The following is a 27,642-nucleotide window of genomic DNA, read 5'->3' as shown; positions in this document are numbered from 1 at the left end:
ATGTCGAAGAAAACTACTTTTAAGGAGAATTGGCTCAAGAAGCCACAGTTTCAGCATATCAAACCCTCTGCTAAAAACATAAATTCTGCATACTGCACTTAGTGCTATAAAAGTATTCAACTCAGCAATATGGGTCGAAGAGCTCTCACCAGCCATGTCGAAGGAAAAAAACACATTCGCAATTCTGCCGTCAAAATAACACAAAAAAAAACCTTGTTTTACCTCATGTTGAAATTTTTATATTACATTTAATCATATGCACGTTAATATTTATGGTAATGTACTTCAAAATAAAGTCAGGGAATTTTTCTCTTAAGTTTCTGGAAAACAGGGAAAAGTCAGGGAATTCTAAGATTCTATTTCTGTAGCAACCATGAATAGGATTAATTAAGTTAGTAAGCAGTTTTATCAGAATGAACGGCGTAAACTGCATAAAGCAATAGGCGCGTTGTAAACAACGGCAATTTATTGCATTACGGGACAGAACTAAAATGGTTCAAATAACGGGAAAACTTAAAAAAAGGTAACGTAAATAAGGGGTTTCGCTGTATAATTTTTGTAAGTGGAAGATGTAATCAATTGTCCATTTACATTTCTTTTAAACATGGGGGAATGTCATATATTAGTGTATCCGGGCCAGATTTTGCAAGTCAAATTATTGTAAAATGAATTTGATTTAAATTGACAAATTGAATATCAAAAAATTCTAACTCGAATTCGGAAATTTTGAATATTCGCAGAACCATAATGAATACCACAGTAATACAGTACTAACATTAACTATAACTATCAAACGTAGCCCTAAATATCAACCATCCTTTTATACTTAGTAGACATCTGCGAATTGTGATTTTTCAGTTCGAATCGAATACAAATCAAATTTCAAAAAAATTTACGAGTTTCGAATTTGTTTTGAATCGAATTTGGGAATATTTGTTAAAATAACATAGATCATAGAAAATTTCTAACATACCTCCTTTGAAAAACTTGTCACATAATTCACAGTTTAAATCAAGTAACAAAAATTAGTGAGACTATTTTGAAGAAGCACAACCAGATTCTCAAAAATTAAAAAAAAAAAAAAAAAAATTTCAAAATTATATGTCCATAAATCACTTCGCAAATCATTTCAAATTGTCATGGAGAAAGGTGAGTTCATCGATATGGTGAGGCAACAACAATTCTCTGCGGCTGGTAACTATGTTGCCTACTGTAGAGAAAACTCTCTTCACTTGCCACCTTATTTAGGTAGCATGTTTGACTTTCAAGGATAAAAATATTAATAAAAATATCACAGCATAAGGAAGTGGTACAAAAGAAAAAAAAATTGGTTGTCTGTAAAGTTGGTTTACGGACGATAGTTTAACATGACAACGTCATAACGAAACATTGATAAAATTATTGCATACTTTTATGAATAAAATTTAATAATTTTTATTGAATTATCACTATTTTGTATGGATACAAAGAAGAAGTGAAATTAAATCTACAATTTAATTGATGAATTTACTTTTATTTGCACTCATTAATTCAAATATGTTTATTACTTTAACGAAGAGATTAATTTAACTATAACTTTTATACATGTTTGCTAAGCATGTGCGAATATCAGTTTTTTAGTTCGAATCGAATACGAATACCAAATTATTCTCGAATACGAATATTGAGTTCGAATAATTGGAATGAGAATTGAAATCCCATAAAACATGTTATATCTAGGGATGGGCAATTTACTTGGCCTGTTTACGTTTTCCTTGGAACACATCCTATTGAGGTACAGTAGAACCTCGTTAATACGTGATGGTCAGGACCGAGATAATCACGGATTACCGAATTTCACGGACTAGCGATTAAAAGCCCGGAAGGTCTTGTCAAGCTTCTCAGACACCGGCGTGCAGCTGGGTTAAGGCCGTTCACGGTAAGGGCCGGCCGTCTTCGAATTAGTGTCTCGGCTTAAAAAAATACAGCACTGCCTAGCCATTAGTTAACGGTCATTTACAACAGACGAAGAGAGAAAGATAAGATCATGCTGACCTTGCACCCTCCCCCCTCTTCCTCTTCGTACAGCCGAATGCCAGCCAGACACGTCACTCGCCAGGCGCCTGCCGTGCGTTGGCGGGTGGCAACAAACAAAGGGAGACGGGAAGCAGAAGTCAGGACATCCCCCTCAAGTTTAAAGAGTGACAAATGTGACAGCTGAAAGGGGGGCGACACAAAGGGTCGGTACAAACAGCTTTTTTTGCAGAGTTTGGCGGCCCACGCGATGGCTTGCAGTGTTTGCCGGCCGCCGCGTGACGTTAATTTCAAGCGCTGACAATTTTTACTTCTTTTTTTTTCTTCTCTTTTAAATCGTCCCGGATTATCCGATTCCCGAATTAGCGCATCACGGATTAACGAGGTTCTACTGTATTGTACTTTTAATTCGTTATTATATAAAAAAAATTATGAAGCATGTACTGATTTGGGAAACTTTATATTCATGAACATGGATGCATTGTCGCTACATTGGCATTAAATAAGGCATAAATCACATATGTATTCTCATAATATGCTAAAAAATAAAATAAAGCATTTTTGGGATATAGACTAAATATGAATCTTGTTTTTTTTTTTAAATAACTTTACAGAGAAATCTGTTACTTAGTAATACAACAGTAATGCCGACTTTCATCACAAGTTACGGTCGCACATGTAGTAATAACAATGAAATATAATGATTGACAAAAATTAATACATTATACAATTAGTATTTTAATCGCAATTCAATTTTAAATATTCTGATACACGTTCTATTTATGAATTTTTTTAGGACCAAGTTTGGTTGTGTAGACTACCAACGTTAAAATATGTATTATCTGAGAATTCCATGATGGCCAACCCATAGAAAACACATTTACTTCACAATCTTGGTACACCATGTAATGTGATCGCAAGCTTTTAAGTAAGTTCTTGGCAAGAGTTTTTATTTTGACGCGCGGGACAGGATAATTGCCTGAGCTGTCACTACGCGAGGAATTTGGGAAGGGGGGAAGGTTATAAAGTGGGGTTGGGGGGGGGGGTTGCCGCCTGCATCCGGTCGTTTGCTGTGTATTATCCTATTGAAAAACATTGACGTAGCATGTTAGGCTTTTGGAGTATTTTCTGTGAGTATGCGGCCAGATGTTTTCCACATGGTCTACAATTTTCTTTCTCTTCGCCGTCACGTTCGGAACGAAATTACAGTGCCGACAAACCATGTTTCACCCTCTAATCTGAAAACTGTCACCTATAACGTCCCGGTTGTACGAATTTTACAGACACTTATTTATCTTTATCAGTATGCTGACAGTTCAAATCTATTTTAAACGACCTGACGACATTCTTCTACATAAAATACGTTAGTTATCGCTCCGAATTACTGTGTTCAAACGGGCTTTACGTGGCCAGATGTAGTGATCCCGCTCAGCCTTTTTCGTAAATGACTGAATATTCGTTTTTTCGGAGTGTTAGTATTCGAAATCGAATCGAATACGAATAATAAACTATTCGTTTTGATATTCGAAAATTCGAATATTCGCACAGGCCTAATGTTTGCTATTTAACTTCTTCCAATCTGTGTTATTCTGTTAAGGATAGGATGATGATAGGAAAAGTAGGAAACGATCGGAGTGTTCAAGTTTTATGTGCCTCGAAAAAGTCAATTCGATGGTTCCAATCGAGTGGAAGAGAGATAGATGTGGCGCAAGAGAACAATGAGTGTAACGGGACACAGTGTAACGGGACAATGTGCGTAACAGGGCACTTTATCGTGCGTGTAGCCGGCGTTCATCAATTTATTAGACATTATCGCGTCAAAAAAAAATTATGGTTTTTATTGCGTAAGCATTGCACATTTTATTCTAAAATCAAGTTTATAATTAGGGGTAAGACCGTGGGTTCACTCTTAGCTGAGGTTTGAAATAAACAAACACCGTCGTATCACTGCGCCGCGTCAGCAAGTGATAGGCTGAATTCTTCTTGCGCGCCAAGAACTAGTTGCAACACACAAACTTCAGTACAGTCTGTGCTAATAAAATAACGGCGAAGTAATTAACAGGAAGCACCGTAGCACTTTGTTCAGCGTAGGTGGTTCATTTGCGAAGAAAAAACTATGCACTTTACGCCTAAAAGCGGTCTTCACAAAATCATCACAAGTTTTGATAACAGGATATTCAAGTTTCCTTTTCTTCCGGAAGTTAATGTCCCAGTGTCCTGTAATTCTTTCCTTGCACGAAGCACACTGCTATTCGAAACACTCGTAAATTCCGCTGTTAAACTCGCGATATCGTTCACACGACGATCCGAATATTTGTCTGAAAATGTTTTAAAAACATTCAACACAATAGTTTTCTGTGCACTTTTCAAAAGCTTTCCCGTTCTGTGCTTTACAAAACCTTGTCAGGCGTCAGCCATAACAAACCGTGCGCGCACGAATCCGAAATACAACTGTTGCGCCGGGTATCAACTGTAGACTGTACACACAGCGTCTACTAACATAATTGCAAGTAAATATTTGCTGACACATTAAACTGTATTGGATATTAATGGTGAAACGCTATAATGCTATATAACAACAATTGTTATAAAAAAAGGTAGTGTAAAAATACTTACAAATGGTACGCAACCAAGGGACTATTTCTTGGGCACGAATAATGTGCGCAGCGGACGGCAGCCAATGAAAATGTTTGTTTACAAGAGGCTTTGTTTATTCCAAAACTCAGGTAAGAGTGAACGAAGAATACTATTATGCAAAGAAAAAATGTAAAGTAATCCATAAAAACAAGACCTTTTCATGGAAAGTACGTTTATTTAAAAAGTAGACTTTGCGAAAGAAAGCTAAATAATTTAAATTAATGAGTGATGCAATAAAACCATTTTATTCAACGTAAAAAAAAACCCGTAACAAGAACGTGATTTGTAACTATACGCATAGCGATCGTGCGGGTTAACTTTGTTACTGACAGAGCACGCGCGTGCATGCAGTCTGCGAGCTATCGACATCAATTTTCGACTACGTGCGCGCGCTCTATACAGAAATACAGGAATCAACACAACCAAACTGGTGCTGTTTACGTTTTTATAAGCGGTATAAAGCGACTCCCGAGACGTTTAAGATGAAGTTTTTAACTTTTAAAAAAGTCTTTAAAACACGATTTACATATCAGATTACTTTGTAATAGGATTAATTAATTTAGTAAGCAGTTTTATCAGAAAGAACGGCGTAAACAATAGGCGCATTGTAAACAATGGGAATTCATTGCATTACATCCAATTAGGTTAAAACGGGACAGAAATAAAATGGTTCAAATAACGTGAAAACGTAAATAACGGTAACGTAAATAAGGGGTTTCGATGTATAATTTTTTGTAAGTGGAAAATGTAATCGTCCATTTACATTTCTTTTAAAATTGGGGGAGTTGGGATGTCAAGTCGAATTATTGTAAATAGAATTCGATTCGAATTTACTAATCGAATATCAAAAAATTCGAACTCGAATTCGGTAATTTCGAATATTCACAGAACCCTAATAATTAGTACCAACGTGTGATGTTAATTAACTCATATTTATTACCATTGGCACTTTAATCAGGTCTAGCAAACAGGTTTAGAAAACCTCAAATATATAGTAAGTATTAAAATATCTCGGCTATAAAGCTATAACCAGTATACAAACAGGACATTCTAAAAATTAATTATCCGAGGCATATTTAACAATACCACATGTAACCATATCTGCTTGGTAACCTTTCCAATTCAACATTTAATAACTTGATGATTTATCATAAAAACTTGATCAATACGCTTAATACAGTGTGTCCGGCGACCAGGAAAACCTGGGAAACCTGAAAAAGTCAGGGAATTTTGGTGGTCAGGGAAAAGTCAGGGAAAATTGTGAAAGTTCTGGAAATGACCAAAACCACTAACCATTCGCTTATCATGAAGGTTTTCTCAAAGTTTTACAGAATACACTCTTTAGTTTTACTATTTTACAAATCAAATCATATTTAAATTAATGTTTTCCTTTACGTATCTGGACTTGCGACATATAAGCGTGCTGCTTTCATGAAGTCTATAAATACGTACCGTATGTATGACATGCACGCCGTATTTTGATGATAATACCGCATGCAACGTTAGGAAGGGGGCAGATGATACCATAGTTTGTAAACTTGTAAGCTGCTGTTCATAGTTAGTCTGCCTAATATATTGCTACTGTACCATATTTTGGGTTACAACATACCATACTTTTGGGGGTTCTCGAGTGTACCCGAAGGTTACCGAAACTGGCCGAACCGAGCACCGGCGCCATTACTGCAGTTTCCTCCATTTATACGTTTCGTCATTTCTCTGAGATTGCCAAACATACTTTTCTTTGAAAGATACAAATATTATTTTGGAAATTTTTGTACTCTAATCATAGCCAAAATACTTACGAATTTTAGTGCTGTGATCTTAGGAAGTTATAAAAGGTAGCATATTTCTTTACACTGTAGCGATGGGCATGCAAACTTACGCTTTGTTCATTGCGAATATTTCGCGGTCTTTCTGTTAGATTTTACTGGAGCTGCAACTAGGCCTCTACAATTTCGGTGAATAAGGTCTAAATTCAAGAAAACATCGTTCAATCCGACATGGTTACTTGACCCAGCATTTAGTTGGTGCGCAGAACTGTCGGGCGATAAATTGAATTTTTTTTGTTGTAAATTATGCAAGACTGTCGTTTCCCTCAGTAATATGGGGAAACAAGCTCTTTCAAGTCACATGAAAGGCCAAAAACACCAACGTGCAAATAATGCAATGAATTCTTCCAAGTCAGTTGGTATTTTTTTCAAATCTGTTACTGCTGTGTCTAAAGTTACCACAAGCAAATTCGATGGACAAGTTGCTGATGGACAAGCCTCTAAAGAACAACTTCATTCGTCAGGTAACGTCAAATCATCTCAAAGCTCTTTGTCACATAATAGTGATTTGCCTAGCAGATCCCAGTCTGTGAGTTCTCGAGGTGTTGAACAATATTTCAGGAAAGACAGTGTTACAAAATCAGAAATTTTGTTGTGTTTGAATGCCATCATGCAGCATTCTTCTCTTAGGTCTGCTGCCAATAGTGTATCTTTATTCAAAATAATGTTTCCAGATAGTGAAATAGCTGCAGGAATGCAATTACAGAAAACCAAATTAGCATACACAATTGTGTCAAGCCTTGCTCCTTACTTTAAAAAGGAAATATTAAATAATGTTGTTGACTGTCATCATATTACTGTTGCTTTTGATGATAGTTTAAACAAAGTTTCTCAAATGCAACTAATGGATATTATGTCAGATTCTGGGACAAGGAAAAGGAAGCTTTTGCTACACGATATTACAACTACGCATTTCTGGGTCATACAACTGCAAATGATTTGTTGCTTTCATTTAAGAAATGTCTGGAAGATATCAATCTGAAAAATGTTATACAAATTTCCATGGACGGCCCCAATGTCAACAAAAAATTGTTGGTAGATTTTAAGAAGCAGATGGCAGAAGATAACCAAGATGCTGGCATTTTGCTGGATATTGGCAGTTGTGGGCTGCACACCCTCCTGTGCTTTTAAAGGTGGCATGAAAAGTGCAAGCTGGAAAGTTGTCAAATTTTTAAGAGCTTTGCATAACTTGTGGCACCATGTACCTGCCAGGAGAGCTGATTTTATATCCATTACAGGCTCTTCATTGTTCCCTCTCAAGTTCTGCTCGATTCATTGGCTTGAGATTGCTGAGGTGGCAGACAGAGCTTGGAAAATATTTCCAAGTGTACAGAAGTATGTTGCGCACATTTCTGTTACAAAAAAAGTACCAACATGTAATAGTTTTCAAATAATTGCAGAATCTGTTAGACAACGCATTGACTGTGAAATTGGCATTTTTTAAGTCTGTTTCTTTAGAACTTGAACCGTTTTTAAGGGAATTTCAGTCAGATGCTCCTTTAGCTCTATTCCTGTACAGCAGTATTTCATCACTTGTAAAAAACTTGATGGAAAAGATAGTGAAGCCAGATGTTTTAAAAAAATTCACCCTGCCTCACAATTGATGTAACTAAAAAGGATAATCTTATGTCTCCAAAATTAGTGGAACTTGGTTATGAGACAAGAATTGCTCTCTCGCAGGCAAAATTGTCAGAGCAAGAAATACTGGAGTTCAAAAATGAGTGCCGTACATTTTTGCAAACTATGATTTCAAAAATAATGTTGCGTTCTCCTCTTCACTTCAAGTTGACCTAAGCTATTTCATGCTGTGACCCTTTGGTAGCTACGCAAGCAGTAGTTCCCCAGAAACGTTTGTCAGATGCCTTAGAAATATACTGAAAAAACCAATGGATATCTGGTAATTTTGCTGACTAAAGTACACAGGGAGTACAAAGACCTCTGTGCTTTGGAAAGTGTACAGTATAAACTGGCCTCTTGTAGAAGAAATTCTATGACACTGGACAAGTTTTGGTTGGAGCTACTGGCATTTGGTAGTTTCGAGCATTTGACACAATTCCTTAAACTAGTGCTGATATTATCTCATGGAAATGCCTCATTAAAGAGAGGCTATTCAGTCAACAAAGAGTGCCTCGTTGAAAATATGAGAAACTAGCAAACCCGGCGAACTCCGTTTCGCCACCAAATGGCTTCGTTTTATGTAACATTTCGTTTGGTGATTAAAAGATGAAGAAAAAAATTTTTTTGTTTTATACTTGAAAAGGAAAAATTTTATTTCATTTCACAACAGTAATGAATTCATTTTGATTACAAAAATGAAGTGTTATTTAGTTGAACTTCTCTAAGTAAATGAAAGTGAATCCAAAGTAAATACTGAATCGAAGCGTTATACGTGTCCGCAAATTATCCGTTTCATTGAAGTGCTCTTTGGTAAACCACATTTTTTGTTTTTTGGTCTGACGTTAACACAAACAAAGCGGATGGTTTCCCAACTCGTGAACACGCAGCGTATAACTGCCCATGTGAAAAACAATGATTTTCTAAATTTATTCCGCAAACAATAATTGCAGCAACATCATTAACGGTGGGTGCATTGAATCTTCGCACATGTTCACCTGTTGGGGTACAATCCGCTCTTATGACAAATTTGTGCGTATCCGATGGCATTCGTTCCAATGCTGTTTTGAACATATTAACCACAGCATTATTAGCGTGAAAAAATGCTTGCAACTGTTCAATAATTCGTCTCTTTAACTGTTGTGTTCCCTGTATATTGCACCGCACATTCAGCTGATCCACCATCGACGAAATGAAATATATTTGCAGAAATTGATGCGGTTCATCTGGTGTTGGCACCATTGAACCATACAAATGATATATTTGTCCTTGTATCTGTAATTGCAAACAATCATTTGTTTAAGAATACGGTGTAACTTCTGATCGTGTGATGGTGTAGTGTGTGGTGTATATGTAGTTGTTATGTATTGCAATTCATTGTGTTGGTGTGAGTGATACTTTACCTTGCAAGTCGGCATGAAGCCGCCTTCTCGAATGATATTAGCTCCAAAGGAAGTCATGCGAAAGCAGTTATTGTATTCAAGGATGTGTTGAAGAAAATGGCTGGAATCGGGATCACTTCCATCGAACAATGGTTTCAGTGGCTGTGGTGGTGTAAGTAATGGATCCAGTTTGACTTTTCCACTTCCGCAGCACAATCCAGCCGTTTCTCTTTTGAACTTTAACGCATTGCAATATCGGCATATACCGTATTGGTCCGAATATAAGGCGACCATTTTTACATAAACGAGAGATGCAAAAATTGGAAGTCGCCTTATTTTCGCACCCAAGACGTCAGAACCGCAAAAATTAGTTCCAAGCTGAAAGATACAGTAGAAACAAAATGTTCACGATTTTTTATATAAACTATAACTTCGTTACCTCACACGGGGAAAACGATAAATCCACCCAATATTGCAGTAATTCACAATTGTTTAAAGTTGAAAATTAAAATATTTGTTCTTGAGTAAAAATGTGAATGTTGAAGCATCTCAAAATGGCAACCTTATATACACAATTCATATTTGTACTTTGTCTACAATCGCGTGTTAACATTTATGGTAATTCATCTTCAGATTTTTAACGGAAATATTTGTACTAAAATATCACAGCTATTTTCAGAACGATTGTTTACGTTTACAAACTTTTTGGATGTAATGTTTGGAAATTCACGGCTGCCAACTGTCTTTCCACAATATTTCTTTGTTGTAAAACGAACATTGCCGAACACGCACGAAGACGCCATATTAACAGGAATTTGGTACGTTGTTTCAAAAGCTATTTTAATAATCCACTCTTTATATATGTCAAAACCTTTCAAACAACTTAATTATCATAGATTATTCTTTAAAATTAATAGGACAGAGACTCTCTCTGTCAGAGAGTAATATAGACAAATATTCGCGGTCACGTAACCGATGTTATTCATGGCCGTATGCTTCATCATGGCAGCTAGCCACTTGTTTTGTTCCGGCAAGCTGCATTCTTTGTTTACTTTGTTACGTTTAACACACTATTAAATAGTAATACGCATTGTTCTGTGGTAATACGTAGCTTAAGTGAAACGGAAAGTTAAATGCTGTATTTTAAGTGATTAATAGCCATTGTAAAAATTTAAAATTCGTAGATACAGTAAACTGTGAAAAATGAACAATCACACATCGGTGGAACGGCGGGGAACGAGCTCTGAAGATGACAACTATGCAGCTTCATTAGAGTAAACATACGAAAAAATTTCTAGTGTAATACTTAAAAATATAAATATTTTTTTTTTTTTTTTTTTACTGTTAGGGTAGGCCATTCAAACCTTTTTTTAAATAAGTAATGTGATAAATATAATTTAATTGTTATACATAAATGCAAAAAGGATTTATCAACACAAAATGTATGTCTAATGAATTTTCACTTTAATTTCTACCAAAATTATTTTTACATTTGTTTGGCCTCCTGAAACTACAGGTCGCCTTATATACGGGGTCGCCTTATATTCGGGCCAATACGGTAGTCGTCATTGGTCCAATATCTAAATTTTCATCATCACTGTAGTTCGCAGTGGGATCATATTGGTATGCCAAGCGATTGTATGATGCCAATGATCTTCGTGTGCTCACGCGTTGTCTCAATCGGGCATTTTCTCTTCTTATATTTTGTCTTTCTTCGCTTAAGTTCTGTGAATACACTTGTTGCTGGCTTGCATGTCTTGTGCGGCGGCCGATGTTGGCACGTCGTCCTCTAGGCATTTTGGACTATGGACAGAGTGGTGAATTTAACCTCAAATGCACGATCCACATAATTTACACAGTTCAACTTACGACCTTAAAGACAAATGCCTGCTGTTGAAATTGAATAAAAATTTGCACAATATACGTTATATTTTTTTTTTTTACTTTTTTTTTCACAATTTCACAGTAAACACAATACCGGTTTGTCACATGAAATTAACTGAGCAGAGAACAATGAGTAGTTGATTTGATGGTTTCCAATTGAAATGTTAGGAAACGAATAACTTATTTTTTTTTTCACAATTTCACAGTAAACACTTTACCGGTTTGTCACATGAAATTAACTGAGCAAAGAACAATGAGTAGCTGTCAAACAATGTATCACGCACCGGCGCCATCTACTTAAAATGTTGGTTTGTCCTGAATTTTTCCTAAATTTTCTTTGCTATAAACCTCACGGAGCCCGAGACCTTTCCAACGACTGCAAAACCGTGGAAATCGGTTTGTGCGTTCTGGAGTTATAGCGTCAGGAAGGAAAACCCAACTTATTTTTATATAGTAGATGAGTCTCTGGTTGCACAGCGTAGGATTTTTGATGCAGTGATTGCTGCAGGTGGTATGGACAAAGTGGAAATATCAAAACAGATGATCCATGCTGTGCGAAATGCTTATGCCTGTTACAAAGATACTACAGAGAAGAAAAGGAAAGATCGGGAAGAAGAAGTAAACAGAAAACAAGAGAAACGAAGACAAGTTATAGCTTCAGCTGAATTGGAAGCTCAGAAGCAATCAATTCTTGAACATGCTGCCAAGGAAGCAGCCCTAATAGATAAGAAGATGCTGAGCCTCAAGAACTGAAAATATTCTTATCATTAAGGGCAAGAATTAAAAATATATATAATGTTAAGGGCATAAACTATTTTTTGTCGCTGTATATTTTGATATAGGCCTATGTTAGGATTATGCAGAATTGATATGATGGACTTAACTAGCTCATTCATGAAGTGCAAGCTGAAACCTTATTTGAAGTGCTACGTTTTTTTATACATAGTCTGGTCCAGTAAAAAAACTTTTTAGATTTCACAGCCTGGAATATATACTGGTTAGGTTATGGTCAATATTTTTTTAAGATCATACCTTTTTTTTTAGTGTTGTGAAGTCATTTACAATTTTTCTGGAAAAAAATTTCATTTTTGTCTGGAAAACCGGGAAGTGTCAGGAAATTTGTCTATCCTGGTTTGCTGGACACTCTGTAATAGCTTCTAGTTTATATCACACAAGAACGTAACTTCCAAAAATTATCAAATGCCAACACATATCACGAACAGTTCTAAAAACAAATAAGTAAACACCAAAATTTGTATTTCATTACCAATAGTGACGCTTAAATTGTATAGTAAATTACTGGTATCAGGGCTCACAAATACAGATCCCTGAAATCCAGCATTAAAAAAATAACCATAATTTCAACAAAATATAATATTGCAATGTTTTAGAGAAACATACCTGATAAGTAACTCACAAACAATATTAAGTATAAATGTATAAAATTTTGTTTAGCCTCTGACTCATATTACAGAAATAAATTCCTGCACAAGAAATATATCTATAGTTATTCTATGATGTAACATATATGTAAAATCAAAAAAGTGTATTTTAACTATTCTTTGGCCAGCTATTTCCAGTTTTGACTCTACAATCGAAACACTAGATACTTGCACAAAACGAAATTTTTTTTTTTACAAAACATAAACATTCTTTAACTTCTTTCAAGACTATTGTTTACATTAAGGAATATTTCATTTACAATATATTAAAATTTAAAGGGGAGCAATATAAAACTGAATTTTATTTTGCTATTTACCTCACTTGTATCGTGCCTACCAACCAAGGCCATAAGCTGTAGGTAGGCATGCAACAAATATTAAATAAATAAATATTAAATAAAATAAATGTTTGGTTAATGGCTGTATAGATTATCGTGATCTAAAAAGAAGTAGGTTGTTTACAATGACAAATGAAACTGCCACGACCACACATTGTAATGTATAATAAACAAACTTTACACTATGCACATTCGAATTTTTTTGTTCGGTCTTACTTTTCTGGTGGTTTGCTATTAAGTGCAGTATCGTAACGTAAAATGCAGTAAATGCTTCTTTTTTTTTTTTTTAAGTGATAAAGTACTACGGGGGAAATAACGATGCAAGTAAAAAATATATTAATCATCTGAATACATAAAAATGGGGTTCTACTGTATATATGGTAGATTATGTTATGTTGTAAAGTAAAGGATAAAAGGTTAGTAAGACTTTTATTCCGAAATAATGAAATAAAAAAGTCCAAATTATCTAACAATACAGAATAATGAGAATGAATTTCAAGTCCACTATTACAAAAATAAATTGAATTTATACTCACAGATGTTTAGTACTTGCTTACCCGGTATTCCTGGCCTAAGTCACCCTTGGGAGCTGATTTTCAGAAAAACATGTTCTCAGTAAGAGAAGGAAAATCACTGCTGAATTTCAAGGTAAATTGTTAATTTTTTTATTTAACACCTTCACAGTCCACCTTTGATACTGGTTTTAAGAAATCTCAATGCTCAGTTAATTTCTATAATGTAAGGAACATCTCTGCGGAGTTTAAAGTCTGTAGGACATATACTTGAAAGACTGGAAATTTATTATCTTTAATAGCACCCGCAACCCTCTTTGGGAGCTGATTTTTGTAAGATCCTTTCTTAGCGAATGTTCATAGCAAAAGGAATACACTTTCCAAATTTCAAGTTTGTAGGTCTGATAGGTGCTGTGAATTAGTGATGAGTGGTATTTTGCTTTGCGCAAACTTTACCACCCCTTTCGCCCCTTGAGGAATAAAATTTTAAAAAATCTCTCCTTAGTGCACCCCTGGAGTACTAAAGGAATATTTCTTTCAAATTTCAGGTCTTTAGGTTCACAGGTTTGGGCTGTTAGTCAGTTTTGTTAAGTATAGTGCGACAAGAAACAAAAGAGCCTGCCCGCACATTGACATTGCTACTGTGCAGGTTCTTTTGCTAGTTGTCACATTATAGATATAAGTGTTGCAGTTTGGTTTTGGCTGTTCAAAAATGCTTGTCAGTTGTCAAGTGTTGATTCAGCATGATATGGCATGAACACGGCAGGTGCAGGTGATCAACAGCCGCGGCGTGCAGCTGGCAGCCTTGTTCATGGCCGGGGTGGAGACGGCCCTGCTGGCCAACGACGCGTGCGGGGCCCCCGTGCCGTGGCTCATGTGCTGTCCCTGGCTGTTCTTCGACGGCAAGCTGTTCCACCACAAGCTAGAGCGCACCTCCCAGGTGAAGAACCTGCTGGAGCTGTGCGACCACCGCATAGAGCACGTCGTCAAGGTGGAGCGCATGCGCAAGGCCGTGCTGGAGGGACTGGACGTGCAGTTCGCCCGGCCCCCGCTCCCGCCGCTAGCTTCCGGTACGTCCGTGTGCCAATTACAGATGTTTCAAATGACTATTTTTACAAGATAATTTTTTGTTTTATATATATATATATATATATGTCTGGGATAGAACTTCTTTTAACGATAAGAATTAATCTGCAAGAATTTTGTGTTTGAAAAATATACAGTCATAATGTTAAAATGAGTTTCTAATAACTAGATATGGACAATCCTGCACATTTTTGAGTAGTCAAGCAGAGCTAAGTATTAACACAGTCTAGTCCACATTTTATAACTTTTGGTAAATTGAACATAAGAAAATATTATTAGCTGAAACAATGTTTTTAAATTTTTAAATTTATTTTAACCCTATAATTACTTAGATGGTAATTATGAAGTAGAGGTCTTTTCTAGGGAAAAAAATTCATTATCTTTTGAAACTACTTAACATGTTTTCTAATAAAGAATTGTAATACATGAAGTAGTTTACTATTAATTATGTTAGGTTATCTAAATAAAAATGGTGAGAATGGTTGGCTGGGTTAGCTACATTAAAATTACATAAAATATTGATAGATGAGGTTGAAGTAGCTGCCTTATAAATTCGTGTTTTACAGTACACTAAAACTTCAATTTTACGTATGCTCATGGCTCTACAAATTGCATTCGTAAAATTGCTTTCTTTGTCAAATACACTTGAAAAAGTATTTAAACACAACTTCTCTATCACTGATATTCACAACAAATAAATGTTTTTTATGATATGGACCAGCATTCCGTGTGTCATAAAAATTAACTCATCATTTTTTCAAAACGTGCCTAAAGAAGTATAACTTCAAAAAGACTCCATTTTGAGGTATAGATTTTACAACTGGCAGCACCAAAAAAAAAGTTATACCACAGTCCTGCATCACAACGTAGGAAAACGAAAGTCTTAATCTGCAAATAAGCAATATTTTGTGCATTCGAGATAAGGCAAATGATGCAGTTGGTAACATTTTGCGAATAACTTTAAAAATTGTCATTTTTTACCTTTGACCATTGTTCAGGGTCCTTATTCATATACGTTAGTACTTTTTTTTTTCCCCAATAAAATATAAATATATCCCACATTGTGATCTATGGTAGCAAATAATTTAAACAATTATTCCATTTGAAATGTTGAAACTAATATTAAAATATATTTCTAATACTCGCAGACCCCTAGTCCTAAACTTTGAGTAAACCTTGTATTATATAAAAAACTGTGTGGTGTTAATTGAAACAAGTATAGCTTGGAGAAGCGTAGTTTATCGTGGGTTTGAATTTGTGCACGTGCAGGTCCTCCGATGAGGGGGCTGGGAGTCCCTCCACCAGCCAGCATCATCAGTCCGCCCGGCCACATGCACCCGCAGCAGCGAGCGCTCTTGTCCTACCCCACCACCAACGGAGTGTCCAGGGGCCTGTTGCGTCGCCCCGTGCCGGCCAGGGGCGGGCAGCTGGAGATCGCAGGCGTCGTCGTGGGCAGCTGGGGCCCCAACTACGGTAGCAGGATGGCCGGCGTCCGGTTGGGACCACAGGTAACTTGTCCCTCTGCGTGCCTTCATTCTTTACCTTATTTCTAGACGAGAATCACTTAACATGTACATTCAAATATTCAGTAGAATGTTAGCTAAATTTCTTCAGGACTTGAAAATTCTGCAAATGTGAAATTCACACCGATAGGTGTAAACAAAATATATTGTATTCTAGAAGGAACTGGTACTAAATGAAATTGAAGACATACCATGTAGGATTTGTAAACAAATATTACAACCATTTTGGCTTTAAATATTCTGTACTTTGTGATGTGGCAATTAATTTTAAAGAATGACAAAGTGGGAATATTTAAGGAATTTAGATCCTGACATAATGTAGCAACCTTGTAGTCTAGAATGTTATGCCAGTTTGAAAAACTGAACAGCTGCTACTGATTGTGTATATCTAGAGGCACTGGAAAATAGCGTTTATAATGGCTGTTCGTAGCATTTATATTTTGCCATATAGCATTTATATAGCTTTAATTTTAATAGACGAAAATTCTTACATGATTCTTCTCCCAGTTTATGCGGATGTTGCAAGCTTTGGACATAAGTATGTTAGTGTCACTAACATAGAAATGGTGCGACTGTATTGCTCTGCACGTGAATGCTAACAGGTTTTGTCCATCCCATAATGGTAAAAGAAAAATTTTTTTAATCAAATTGCATTGCACGTGAACGCGATACAGAAAACAGACTTTAATAATCTTAATTTTATTGTAAATAGCTGCGCAATATTTTAGTTTCACAGATTACCGTTTGTTTTTCGGGTTTAGGAAATTATGAAAACAGAAAACACAAGGTACGTTCAACAAATGAGCGACAAAAGCATAGAGCTACATTGCTGCCATCTTTTTTTCCCGTTAAAAGTGCTAACGAATTTGACTGACGTAGATTTTGTAGCCAAATATAAGCTGCGTTGGTTGTAAACTTAAGTTAATGCATTTTTATATTTTAGTTGTCATTCAATAGTAAATAATTTTATTGCTTGTGTTAATATCACACACGCACGCGTTGGCAAACATGGCCACTTTAATGTTTTCACTTTCTTTCCCGTGAAAATATTCATGCACATAAATAAACGTCTCTCTTTAATCGTTTACATTTTTTTGGGTCGTACGTTATGTTTGCCGTTAACAAAGTTTCCACGCGAGCCTATGCGTATTTAAATTGTGTTTCGTGTTATTTAAAGATTCATAGATCGTGTTGATTGTTTACATGGCTCGCCATTGTCACAGTTTATTAGGTAATCTTCAAATACGGTAAGACTATGTATAAAATACAGAATGTTCTTTATTGTTTGAGGTTAGGCTGTTAATAATAAGAAATAGTTTATTTAAAAATATTAGGTAAACCTAAAATTTACTGGAAATTTTAATATTACTTGAAATTTTAATAATTACTTCTAAAAACAGGATTGTAGCGTTTATTCGTTGGTAAACCATTTTGTCGCTTTTATTTGCGCCTATATCGTTTTTACGATTTTCCAGTGCCTCTATGTATAACATATCATCTTCACAGACTGCTTGTATTTCTTTCGCATGCAGACACCTTGCTCTTTCCACCCTCTCGCCCTGTGCATCATGTCTGGCATCAGCATCGTTGTTCTGGGCTGTCTGGCTGACTGCTAGTGTCTAGTCAGTGAGAGTCAACAGCCAGGAGAATGTTAAATGTAGATTGTAATGACTTGTTTTTGTGTTGTGGTAGTTGTATGACTTTTCCAACTCCCTCCGCAAGACACCAGTTAGAGGAGCGTAAGAATAGATGTAAAAAAAAAAGCAGTCTCTGTTGGTTATTTATACTTTACATTAGCATCATTTATAGGGACAAGATTTTATGGTTTTTGTTTTTAAACCAGGAGTTTTCGGTGTTGGTTTTTTTTTTTTTTTAATATGTTATCTTTATTTGTTAATAAAAGTGTATAATTCAATATATATGATATTAAAATATTTCTTAATACAGTGAAACCCTGATTATCCGTTTTCCAATGGACCATGAGTAAAAAACGGATAATCCAGGAAATCCTACAATGTGGGAACACACTCTAAAGTTACCAAATGCACAATGTATGTACTATTGCAAAAACTTTCAGTGAATCAGTTAGGTATTTCCATAAACTGACACCAGCAGCACAATGTATATACACTATCAATATTGGAAAATTATACTTCCTTAATTTTTTTAAATGAACAAAACAAAATAAACTTCAAATTTGTATGATTTAAGCAAGTAATTACGTATGTATTATTCAAAATTTAAAAGGTACAGTCAAACCTCTATCTATCGTTTTTCAGGGGACCAACAAAAAAATTCAGTAGATGCGGACATTCAATAGATGTGGACTTCACTCTAAGAATTTTTAAAAAATAATATTTCAACCCAAAATTAGTGTCAAATATATCAGTTACTTGTCATTAAAGTTAAATCAGTTGAAAAATAAATAAAAATGGAAGTATTTTACTTAATTCAATTTACACTTGCAAAAAAAAAAACATACACACAATAAATCTACATGGAAATTAAAGACTTTTTCAATATCCCGAAGTCTGAAATATGTTTACTCATGTCATCAAATGTAGAGCTGTACTGAAGAAGCCGATTTTACCAATATTTAGTTGAATCGGCAGTTCTGTCGACTTCCGATACGTTTGTTAATTTTCGGCCGAAATTACTGAAAAACGAGAGATACTGCCATAACCTAAAAATCCACGAGTACCCTTTTCACTTTTCGTAGTAGTACTGCATTCTTTCAGATCACATTATTTCTTCGCAACATGTGCCAAACGTACATATAAAAATTTAACATCCTTTTTTTTTCAATAATGTTCTTTAATTTTAATGTCATAAATAAATACATTACCGTCACGGTAAATATACATCTCGGTTGTTACGGTAACTGTAGTGCAAATGTGGTAGCTATCGTGCTTCTGTAGTAATTATGGTATCGACAAAGAATCTTTAGTTCTTTTTATGGTAATTATCTAAGGATAACAATTGGGTTTGTACTGTAGTTATGGTACATCATCCATTTTTCTTCGTAAGTTGTTGTTCATTTGTCTTTTCATATTTACGTGCTCCATTACTTGGCTGCAGATTTAAGGTGATTTTTACTTCTGTATACTATCGTTACTGTTTTTATGACGGTTTCTTTCTAAGAAATGGTTATTTCTGCAAAATCTTTATGGTTAAACGATCATCTATTATAATTTATAGTGACGGGACCACATATTTTGTACGATCAATGCGGACAAAACGGTAATTCGAACATCGGTACAAGCGGACTTTTTTAACCTTAGTTGTATGGCAATTTTGCCGGGACCGTAGAAAGTATACGATAAACACGGACAATCGATACATGCGAGTTCGATAGATAGAGGTTTGACTGTACATACTCACCACATGTTATAAGATGCACACTTCTTTCTTATTTATAATGCAGAGAAATTATAAGATGAGTTTTTATGCAGCAAAATATTTTTGGTGTTGGTAATCACAAGTTTGTTAAGAGTCGATGGAGGAATACCATAGCGCTTTGCCAAATCAACCCGTTTTTCGCCTGGATTTTTTTCGACGGCATTTATAATTTCTAAACGCTCTTTAATGGTTTTAAATGGTTTTAACCTCTTTTGTAGGCCGATACATATCAATGAACCTTTACAAATTTCACACAAGCATTAGAGTTAAATGCGTAAAGCTAATTTACCGTAAACAAAGAAAATCTCTCGCATATATGGCCGGCCACGGAAACGCTAGGATGAACAATTTTGTCTATGTTTCTCGCAGGATTTCACTGTCGCTAAATAGAAACGTGTTTACGTTGGGCTAGTATGTACAGTATATCGACCACGGTTATATTGTTGTGTCAATTATCGCACAAAGCAAGAACTATCGTGCGAGCGTTAGCTTTCGTCTGTTTTATCGAAGTTGGTGAACCTGTTAGCAACAGCGTCATGCTCACTTTATTCGTTTTCTTGTAGTAATGGCCGCCATATGTAAATATTGGTATTGCGTGTCGTGTAGACATGCATAAACTGGAATATTTCTCGGGAATTTGAATGTGAAATCAGTAAAAAGCCTGTAAAGTTCAACCCGTTAAACCGGGTTAAAAAATATCCGTAAACGATGGAAACGGGATTTTTTTAACATTGTTCTTGCGGGATTTTTTCGGGACCACGGACATTGAACAATAAAACCGGGAAATTTTACAATGCGGGAACGAATAAACGAGGTTTCACTGTACTTATTTCATTAAAATAGTCTCATTTTGTTTGTCACCTGAAGCATTTATACAGTGAAATCATCATGTCTGGAGAATAAATAATAAACCTGCAAGTTTTTGTGCTTTTAAAGTATGTGCCATTATTCGTGTAAAATTGTTGCTAATGTAAGAGATGCAAGATTAAACAAAAAAATATACACACACACACACACACACAGGAAAGCACAAGTACAACGAACTTCAGTTAAACGAACACTTCACTTAACCGATTTCATTGTTTGGTCCCGCCAAAAACGTATATAATAACCTTGAATTTTTATTTCATCGTAACGAATTTTACGACGGTCTGTTTCTTCCTGAAACAAAAATATTCACTTGAACGAACAAACTTGAGGCAAATTTTGAAAAAAATTACCATCCAAAAACTTGTACTTTATTTTTAATTTTCTTATTCAAACGTAACAGCGTGTACGTAAACAAAAACATAACCTACACAGAGCTGCCAACCATCACGGAGTTTTTGTAATTATTACGGATTTAACACCGAATTACGGAACATCGCTGGTTTATTATGGAAACGTGGCTTTGTGCTGCACGGTAACGGAAAAAGTTTTTTTTCTACTGCGCTGTTTCGTGAACGCAGTTCGAATACATCACGTGTTTGCGCAAATAACGGAACTATGTAGTATGTGTGCGCATGTAGCCATGTACTGTCGAAATAAGTAGATTAATTCTCGTGTTTTGAAATAATAATGGGATGGTATTACGATACTAGTACATATTCTCAGACTTTTCGTTTGTTGGCTACTTACATCACGATAATTTTTGTACGGTACTTTGGCTAACCTGTGTTGTTTTAATTTATTTTTTGAAAGTAATTTTTTTCATCATACAGATGTGAAATTTTTTTACTTTTCTCAATAGTGTGTTCTTCAGTGCCGGTTGTAGAAATGAAGTGTGTGACAGAACAAAAGTGTATCTTGGGGGAGAAAAAAAAGAACGCAATTCTTCAAAACTTTCGACCTAAGACCTAACTATTGAAAAGAATGGCCATGCTTGTCGTCTTCAAATGTTTTGGAACACCACGCGTTTTGTAATGTATGCACGTGTGACTTTTCGATTGCACATGGTGGAAGGGATGACTGTAGACGGCATATTGAATCAAAGAAACATGTGGATCATTTTATAGTCATGACGAGCAATATATCCATACCAAATTTTTTTCGCTACATCTGAAGAAACGAAAGTAACGAATTCAGAGTTATTGTTTACTAGTTCTTTTGTTTGTCTTCTGTTGTTTGTTTATAAGACAGTTCTTATCCAACCAGGATAAAAGAAGCAAATAAAAAGACAGTTGTAGAAAAGTATAACTTTGAATACTTTGAATTGAAGGTTGAAAATTTCCTGTAAAATTATTGACATTTCTTACATATTCAGATGATTGCATTGTTCAAATACAGTCAAACTTCTCTGAAACGACCCCTCACGGTTCCCAGGAATAGGGTCGTAATAGATGTTTTCCGAAATTTTAGTTCATTTCAAACACACACACACACACACACACACACACACACACACACCACAAACCACTACCCACTAATAAACCAGCCGTACAATGGCAGGATGCTGTCACTCACAATGCTAGACGGCTTTGCTTTGAACCCATTTCAACCTTCATGACAAGTCCGTCGCCCTATAGGCCACCTCTAAAGAAAATATGTCAATAGACAGTTTATTTTTACTGGTTAGTTTACATGTATGTTTTCTGCTTGCCGTAGTTAAATACACTAAAACCCCAATGTCACGAATCCCGAATTTAACGAAGCAGTGATTTTACGAATACATTCTCGGGAACCGTCAAAAAATTGGATATTTTGACCAAAATGTGAAAATCATAAAAAAAAAATTTAAAAAAACAAAATGAAATGAAAGATCATTAAATTCTGTTAATTTTAACACACAGCGTATTTTTTTGTCGGCTTTAATACTTCCAATAATGTTAATTTATGAATAACAAAAAAAAATTGGACATTTCCTTTAAAAATATGGCAGCAGTAGGTTCTGCAACGCGAGTGGGTGCAGATGAAGCTCGCCTGGCTAGCTGGCTGGCTGGCTGGCTGGCGGCAGTGGCTTCATGACGCATAAGCTCACCCCTCTGAGTTTAGTCATTTGTAGCAAGGAATTTACAAGCTTTCAAACTTAAATATACAAAATGTTTTTTAATAGCAAGGGTCCTATGAAAAGGAATGTAGAATCCCGCTGATGCGACCCCTCACGGTTTCCGGAAAAACGGATTTTAAACGGAATGGTCGCAATAGAGAATTTGGGCCAATCCCCCCCCCCCCCCCCCTCCCTAAATATATCCAAATACATCAAATACTCTCGCTAAAGGAATTCGCGTCATGCTAGTTCGGCTATGCTAGCCGGCTGGTGGTAATTTTCGTTCAAAACGTGGCGAAGGAACTTGTGTGGATCAGGTAGAAAACATTCGGCTATAAACGAACGATATAAGAACAATGCTATCCTGAAATGTTGTGACATGTTTTTGGAGTAGATAATCACAGCGACAGTCCGACGGGATGTGCTCCCACCCTTGCGGTCAGCAATGTTTATTTTGACAGCTCAAGCAATTATCTTTCCCACGTCCCTTCGCAGCGTAAAAAAAAGAAGAATAACGCATTGGAATGCAGATGGAAAAGTATCTATGCAGTAAAATAAATATATTTACGGCCCTGCTAAATTTTTCTATTCAATAAAATTCGAGGTATTAGTGATTTTTCAGCAGAAACTGCTGTGTGACTAATAAACAAATTGTATCATAATAACTGAAACTTCAAAGTATTTATTAACGGCGAAGGACAGTCGTATAAGCCCATGAAAATATTTATTTTACCGATAATGGACTATATAACCTGTCTTTTGTCACACGCGGTGTGGGAGGGGAGGAGGATGCTCGTTGGACGAGTTTCTTAAGCTGTCGCAGAAGCTACCACAGCGGCTTTTCGTGCGGGCGGGTAAGATTACATGACAGCTGAGATGGCTTTTCGTGCGATAGTGGACGCGCCTAGCTTGGCTAGACACTGCCGCGTTGACAGTCCAGCTCTCGCCAAGATAAACGTGAACACATAGCGCCCAACAAAGTGTAACAGACTTGTTTTTCAGCCGATTTTACTCAAATTTTCGACTTTCTCTGCTCAAATTTTTCACTGTATCTCAAAAAATGGTCATATAAACGGAATGGACGCATCAGAGGGGGGTCGCATCGGCAGGATTCTACTGTACCGAATAAAATCAAGCTGCTGTTACCAAACAAAGCATAAAACGGCCCAATGCATGGTCGCTTCGTTATCGCTCACGCGAGAGGCGAGACGTGGAATGTTAGAAGAAAGATAAATGCGGGGAGATAGACTGCAGCCTGTGGTGTGTGGGGTTTTTTTTTTTTTTTTTTTTTTACACTGGGAGGTGGTCGCAACAAAAGGGTTTTACTGTAGTTTTTTTTCTTTAATTCATTAATTTTCATTGTATTCACATACATAGGCCTATATTTTTTTTTTTGCATATTATTGTCCTTGTTTTATCTTGTGTGTGTCATAATTCCTCAGGAAAAATTTATCGTGCATGATATACGTGTACTTTTTTCATATATTTGTCATTACTGATTGGTGTGATTTGAGGTTGGCAGCTCTGTCTACAATGTGTCTCCTGACCATAGACAAAGCATCAGCAGAGACTATGTGAACAGGTTCTTCAAGCGGCCATAGACTAATGACAGATACTGAACCTTAGTACACTTAAGGTGTTTCATGTGTTTATCTGTATACATATTTATAACAATGCTTATGTTTCAGTATAAAGAACTTCAGTATAACAAACTCTAACTATTTATTGGTCCCATCATGTTCTTTATAGTGAAGCCAGGGTGACGATTGGTCGGGAAATTCGGGAAAACCTGGAATTACCCAGGAATATTTTGCCTCTGGAAAAATACTGGAAATACCCAGGAATTTATTTACCCCTGGGGAGATTTGCTATTCTTCCATACTGTAATTATCGTCTAACGTTAAAGTCGTTGATTATGTACATCTGCCGTTAATATCGATATTGAATATAAGGGAAAGGTGGCTAAGAGTATGCACTTTAAGGAAACACGAAAATATCTTGACATGTTTAATTCAAAACAGTAAACATAATAAGCATACAGTTACTATAATGGTTCAGTTTCACAAAAATATGTACAAATATGTTTCATAATTGCTTGCAAAGACAGTACAAGTTGTTCAGTGTAAAAGTGCACTCTGCGTACTCTTGGACGACATGGAGGGCAAGAGTACTAACTTTGTCGGGCAAGAGTCCGCGAAAATCATCATCAACAATGATCGCATACATATGGTCCACTGCCTTCGTAGTCGGAACATGCCTCATGCCACCATGCACTACAGCTATTACACTGTACCCAGTCGTCATCAAAATCACATCCACAGCCTGGGCATTCATATTTCCCCCCTTGATTATCTTGTAGCACATTATCCGATCTTAGTTTTGCTGCCACAACAATTCCCTTCCTCTTCTCATCCAGTTTTCTTTTTCTTTTTGCATTTTTCATTCTTTCCTTTTCTGCACTCTCTCGCTTTTTCAGTTCCATATTATTCTTCACTGGTGTTGACGTCAGTATTTCTGATTTTTGTGCTCGTCTTTTTCGTTTACCTGCCGAATTGTCCTTTGGAGACGGTTGTATCTCGGATATTGGTGTGTGGGACAGCTGAGATTGATTACCTGTCGAGGTACTTGGTTGGTCATGTAAGTTTATCATAGCCTCTTTGTTAGCTTCTGAAGGCTGGCATAATGGGATCTGAGAAATGTCATCTACTTCTTCACAGCTAGCTGCATGAAAATCAGGCCTAATATCACAGTCATGTATCTCGCGGAAAGTAACCAGAGAGGGTGCGAAATCGTCAGCAGAAAATACATTTGCGTTGAAAGGGTATATACCAGTACATTCAAAGGATTTTATTGCTTTTTCTACAGTGGCCGTTCTACCATAAGCACTTCGAAACAAACCTGCTACGTGTTTAAGCTGAACAGCAGATGCATGGTTCCCTGGTGTTGTCATCCATGCCTCCACATCTCTAGCATAAGCACATTTTAATGGCCCAAGGAATACTTTGTCCAATGGCTGAAGCATATGGCTGGAATGAGGAGGAAGAGTTAACAATGTAATGTTATGTTCCCTGCAAAACAGAATTGCATCCAGGCTACAGTGAGAGCGGTGATTGTCGAGTATCAACAATGCCGGGTCGTCAGCTGATGCTTTCATGTGTTTCTGATAGTGCTTTAGCCATTGTACAAACAGTTCTGAGTTCATAAATCCAGAATCCGATATTAGAAGAAGGGTTCCTTTAGGTGCGTCTTTGTATAGTGCATCGTGCATTCTTTTCCTTGGAAAAATGAATGCTGGAGGAACAGGAAAACCTGTAGCACTAACACGACAGACAGCTGTAACATTGTCACCTCTTTCCCCAGAGGACACTTTGCATACAGCCCGTTTACCTGTTGTTGTGTAAACTTTGGGAATTGTGTTTGGCACCGTAGAAATGCCCGTTTCATCCATATTTGTTATGCGGTGGGGAGGAAAGTTTAAGTTTTCATAACATACCCTTAGGTTCTCAAAAAACCTGCCACACTGCACTTCATTAAACCCAATTACTCAACCAAGACTACACTGCTCAGGTGCTCTCAAGGAAAGATGACGCCTTTTAACAAAGTCTACTATCCAGTCCTTGCCAGCCATTCGCTTATCTATGTTAAAGGGATGTGCAATGTTATTTGCGTCAGCAAACTTATACACTAACACCATTAATTGTTTCCTAGTAATACCGTAAAATTTGCAGTCGAAGTCTTTGATGAGGTCTTCAATTTCCTGTTCTTGTTCATCGGTAAACACTTTGTGGAAACGCCCCAAGGATGTAGGAATTTTCCCCTATAAAAATATAAGAACATTCGGTATTATTAGCCAAATGTATAGAAGAGCAGTGTAATATTAACTTAACGTTTTATAGAATAATACTTACAGATCTCAGCCTCTTTCGCACAGTGGCTTCATTCTTGCCTAATCGAAGTCCAATCTGGAGTATGCTTAATCCTTCCTCCCTCAGACTTAAGGCTATCTTCATGTCTTCAGCAGTGAAGAGCTTTCTGTTCGTGGTTCGTTTCCGTCTACCCATTTCTGCACACATAAAATACATACCTTTAGTGTTTACATGTATAAAATACGAACATAAACAGATAATTCATTTCTTTAATCCTCTTCCCTCTGTTTATATTTATATCCTATGATGAACACTGCTGGAGTAATGGATCGGGTAAGAGTACGCAAACAGTGCGGGCAAGAGTACGCGCGAACTCTTAGCCGATATCACCGTGAGTACTCTTGCCTGAATTTGTAATGTTTCCTTTAAAATCCGGCAAATGGCATCAGATGCTACTTTACGGGAAACATACACGGGGGATACTACAGGAAGACATTCATAAATTCTTACACTACTTGACAATGCACATCCACCTTACCAGCATTATTACATTCCTTATTTTATAAGATATAAATATTACAGTAAACAAGCAGAAAATATGTTCTTACCTGTACACTCTACAAATAACGCACTACACTTTCCGTCCAACTACGACTGGAACAACAGTTAAGAACACAATGGCTGGCCGACACTAGTTTTTCGCCACATGTTGCCAACTTAACTGTAACGACACTGCGTACTCTTAGACGATGCGTCCTCTTAGCCACCTTTCCCCTATATTAAATAGCAATGGATTGTGTAATAAATATTTAATTTTAGAATAAGAGACGACATGGGAGAGTCAGCATCCACAGACGAAAGCGTTATCGGTAGGGGTGTGCGGGAAATTTTCGGGAAAAATAAATTATTCCCGCGGGAAACGGGACGGGATCTGGAAAATTAAAAAAAAAAAAAATTTAATTCTTATATGAGAAGATGGCCATTAAAACGTTTCTTGCAAAGTTAGTTGTTTTTTTGCTGCTATTTATTTTGTCTGCTTCACTTGCCCTTTTTTCAGCAGCGACTTCATATTTTTTAGCATCCTCAAATTCTTTTTTTATAGAGGGATGTATATTGAGATGGCTTAGTAATCCAGACGTGCTACCATGCTCG

At 36.3% G+C, this 27,642-nt stretch overlaps 1 protein-coding gene across 5 annotated transcripts in view; it reads left to right on the top strand.

Moving 5' to 3' along the window:
* The window catches only part of LOC134535542 (constitutive coactivator of PPAR-gamma-like protein 1 homolog), a 233,913-nt gene that overhangs the window by 163,080 nt on the left and 43,191 nt on the right, over positions 1 to 27,642 (top strand). For all 5 annotated transcript variants that reach the window (XM_063374693.1, XM_063374692.1, XM_063374695.1 and 2 more), the window contains exons 16-17: positions 14,418 to 14,721; positions 16,007 to 16,245. In XM_063374693.1, coding sequence (XP_063230763.1) covers positions 14,418 to 14,721; positions 16,007 to 16,245 — 543 coding nt within the window. The remainder of the gene's footprint in view (positions 1 to 14,417; positions 14,722 to 16,006; positions 16,246 to 27,642) is intronic.

Source organism: Bacillus rossius, chromosome 8 (assembly GCF_032445375.1).
Source record: "Bacillus rossius redtenbacheri isolate Brsri chromosome 8, Brsri_v3, whole genome shotgun sequence".
NCBI classification, from domain to species: Eukaryota; Metazoa; Arthropoda; class Insecta; order Phasmatodea; family Bacillidae; genus Bacillus; species Bacillus rossius.
Note: the sequence above shows the minus strand (reverse complement) of the source record. Positions and strands in the feature narration are given on the sequence as shown.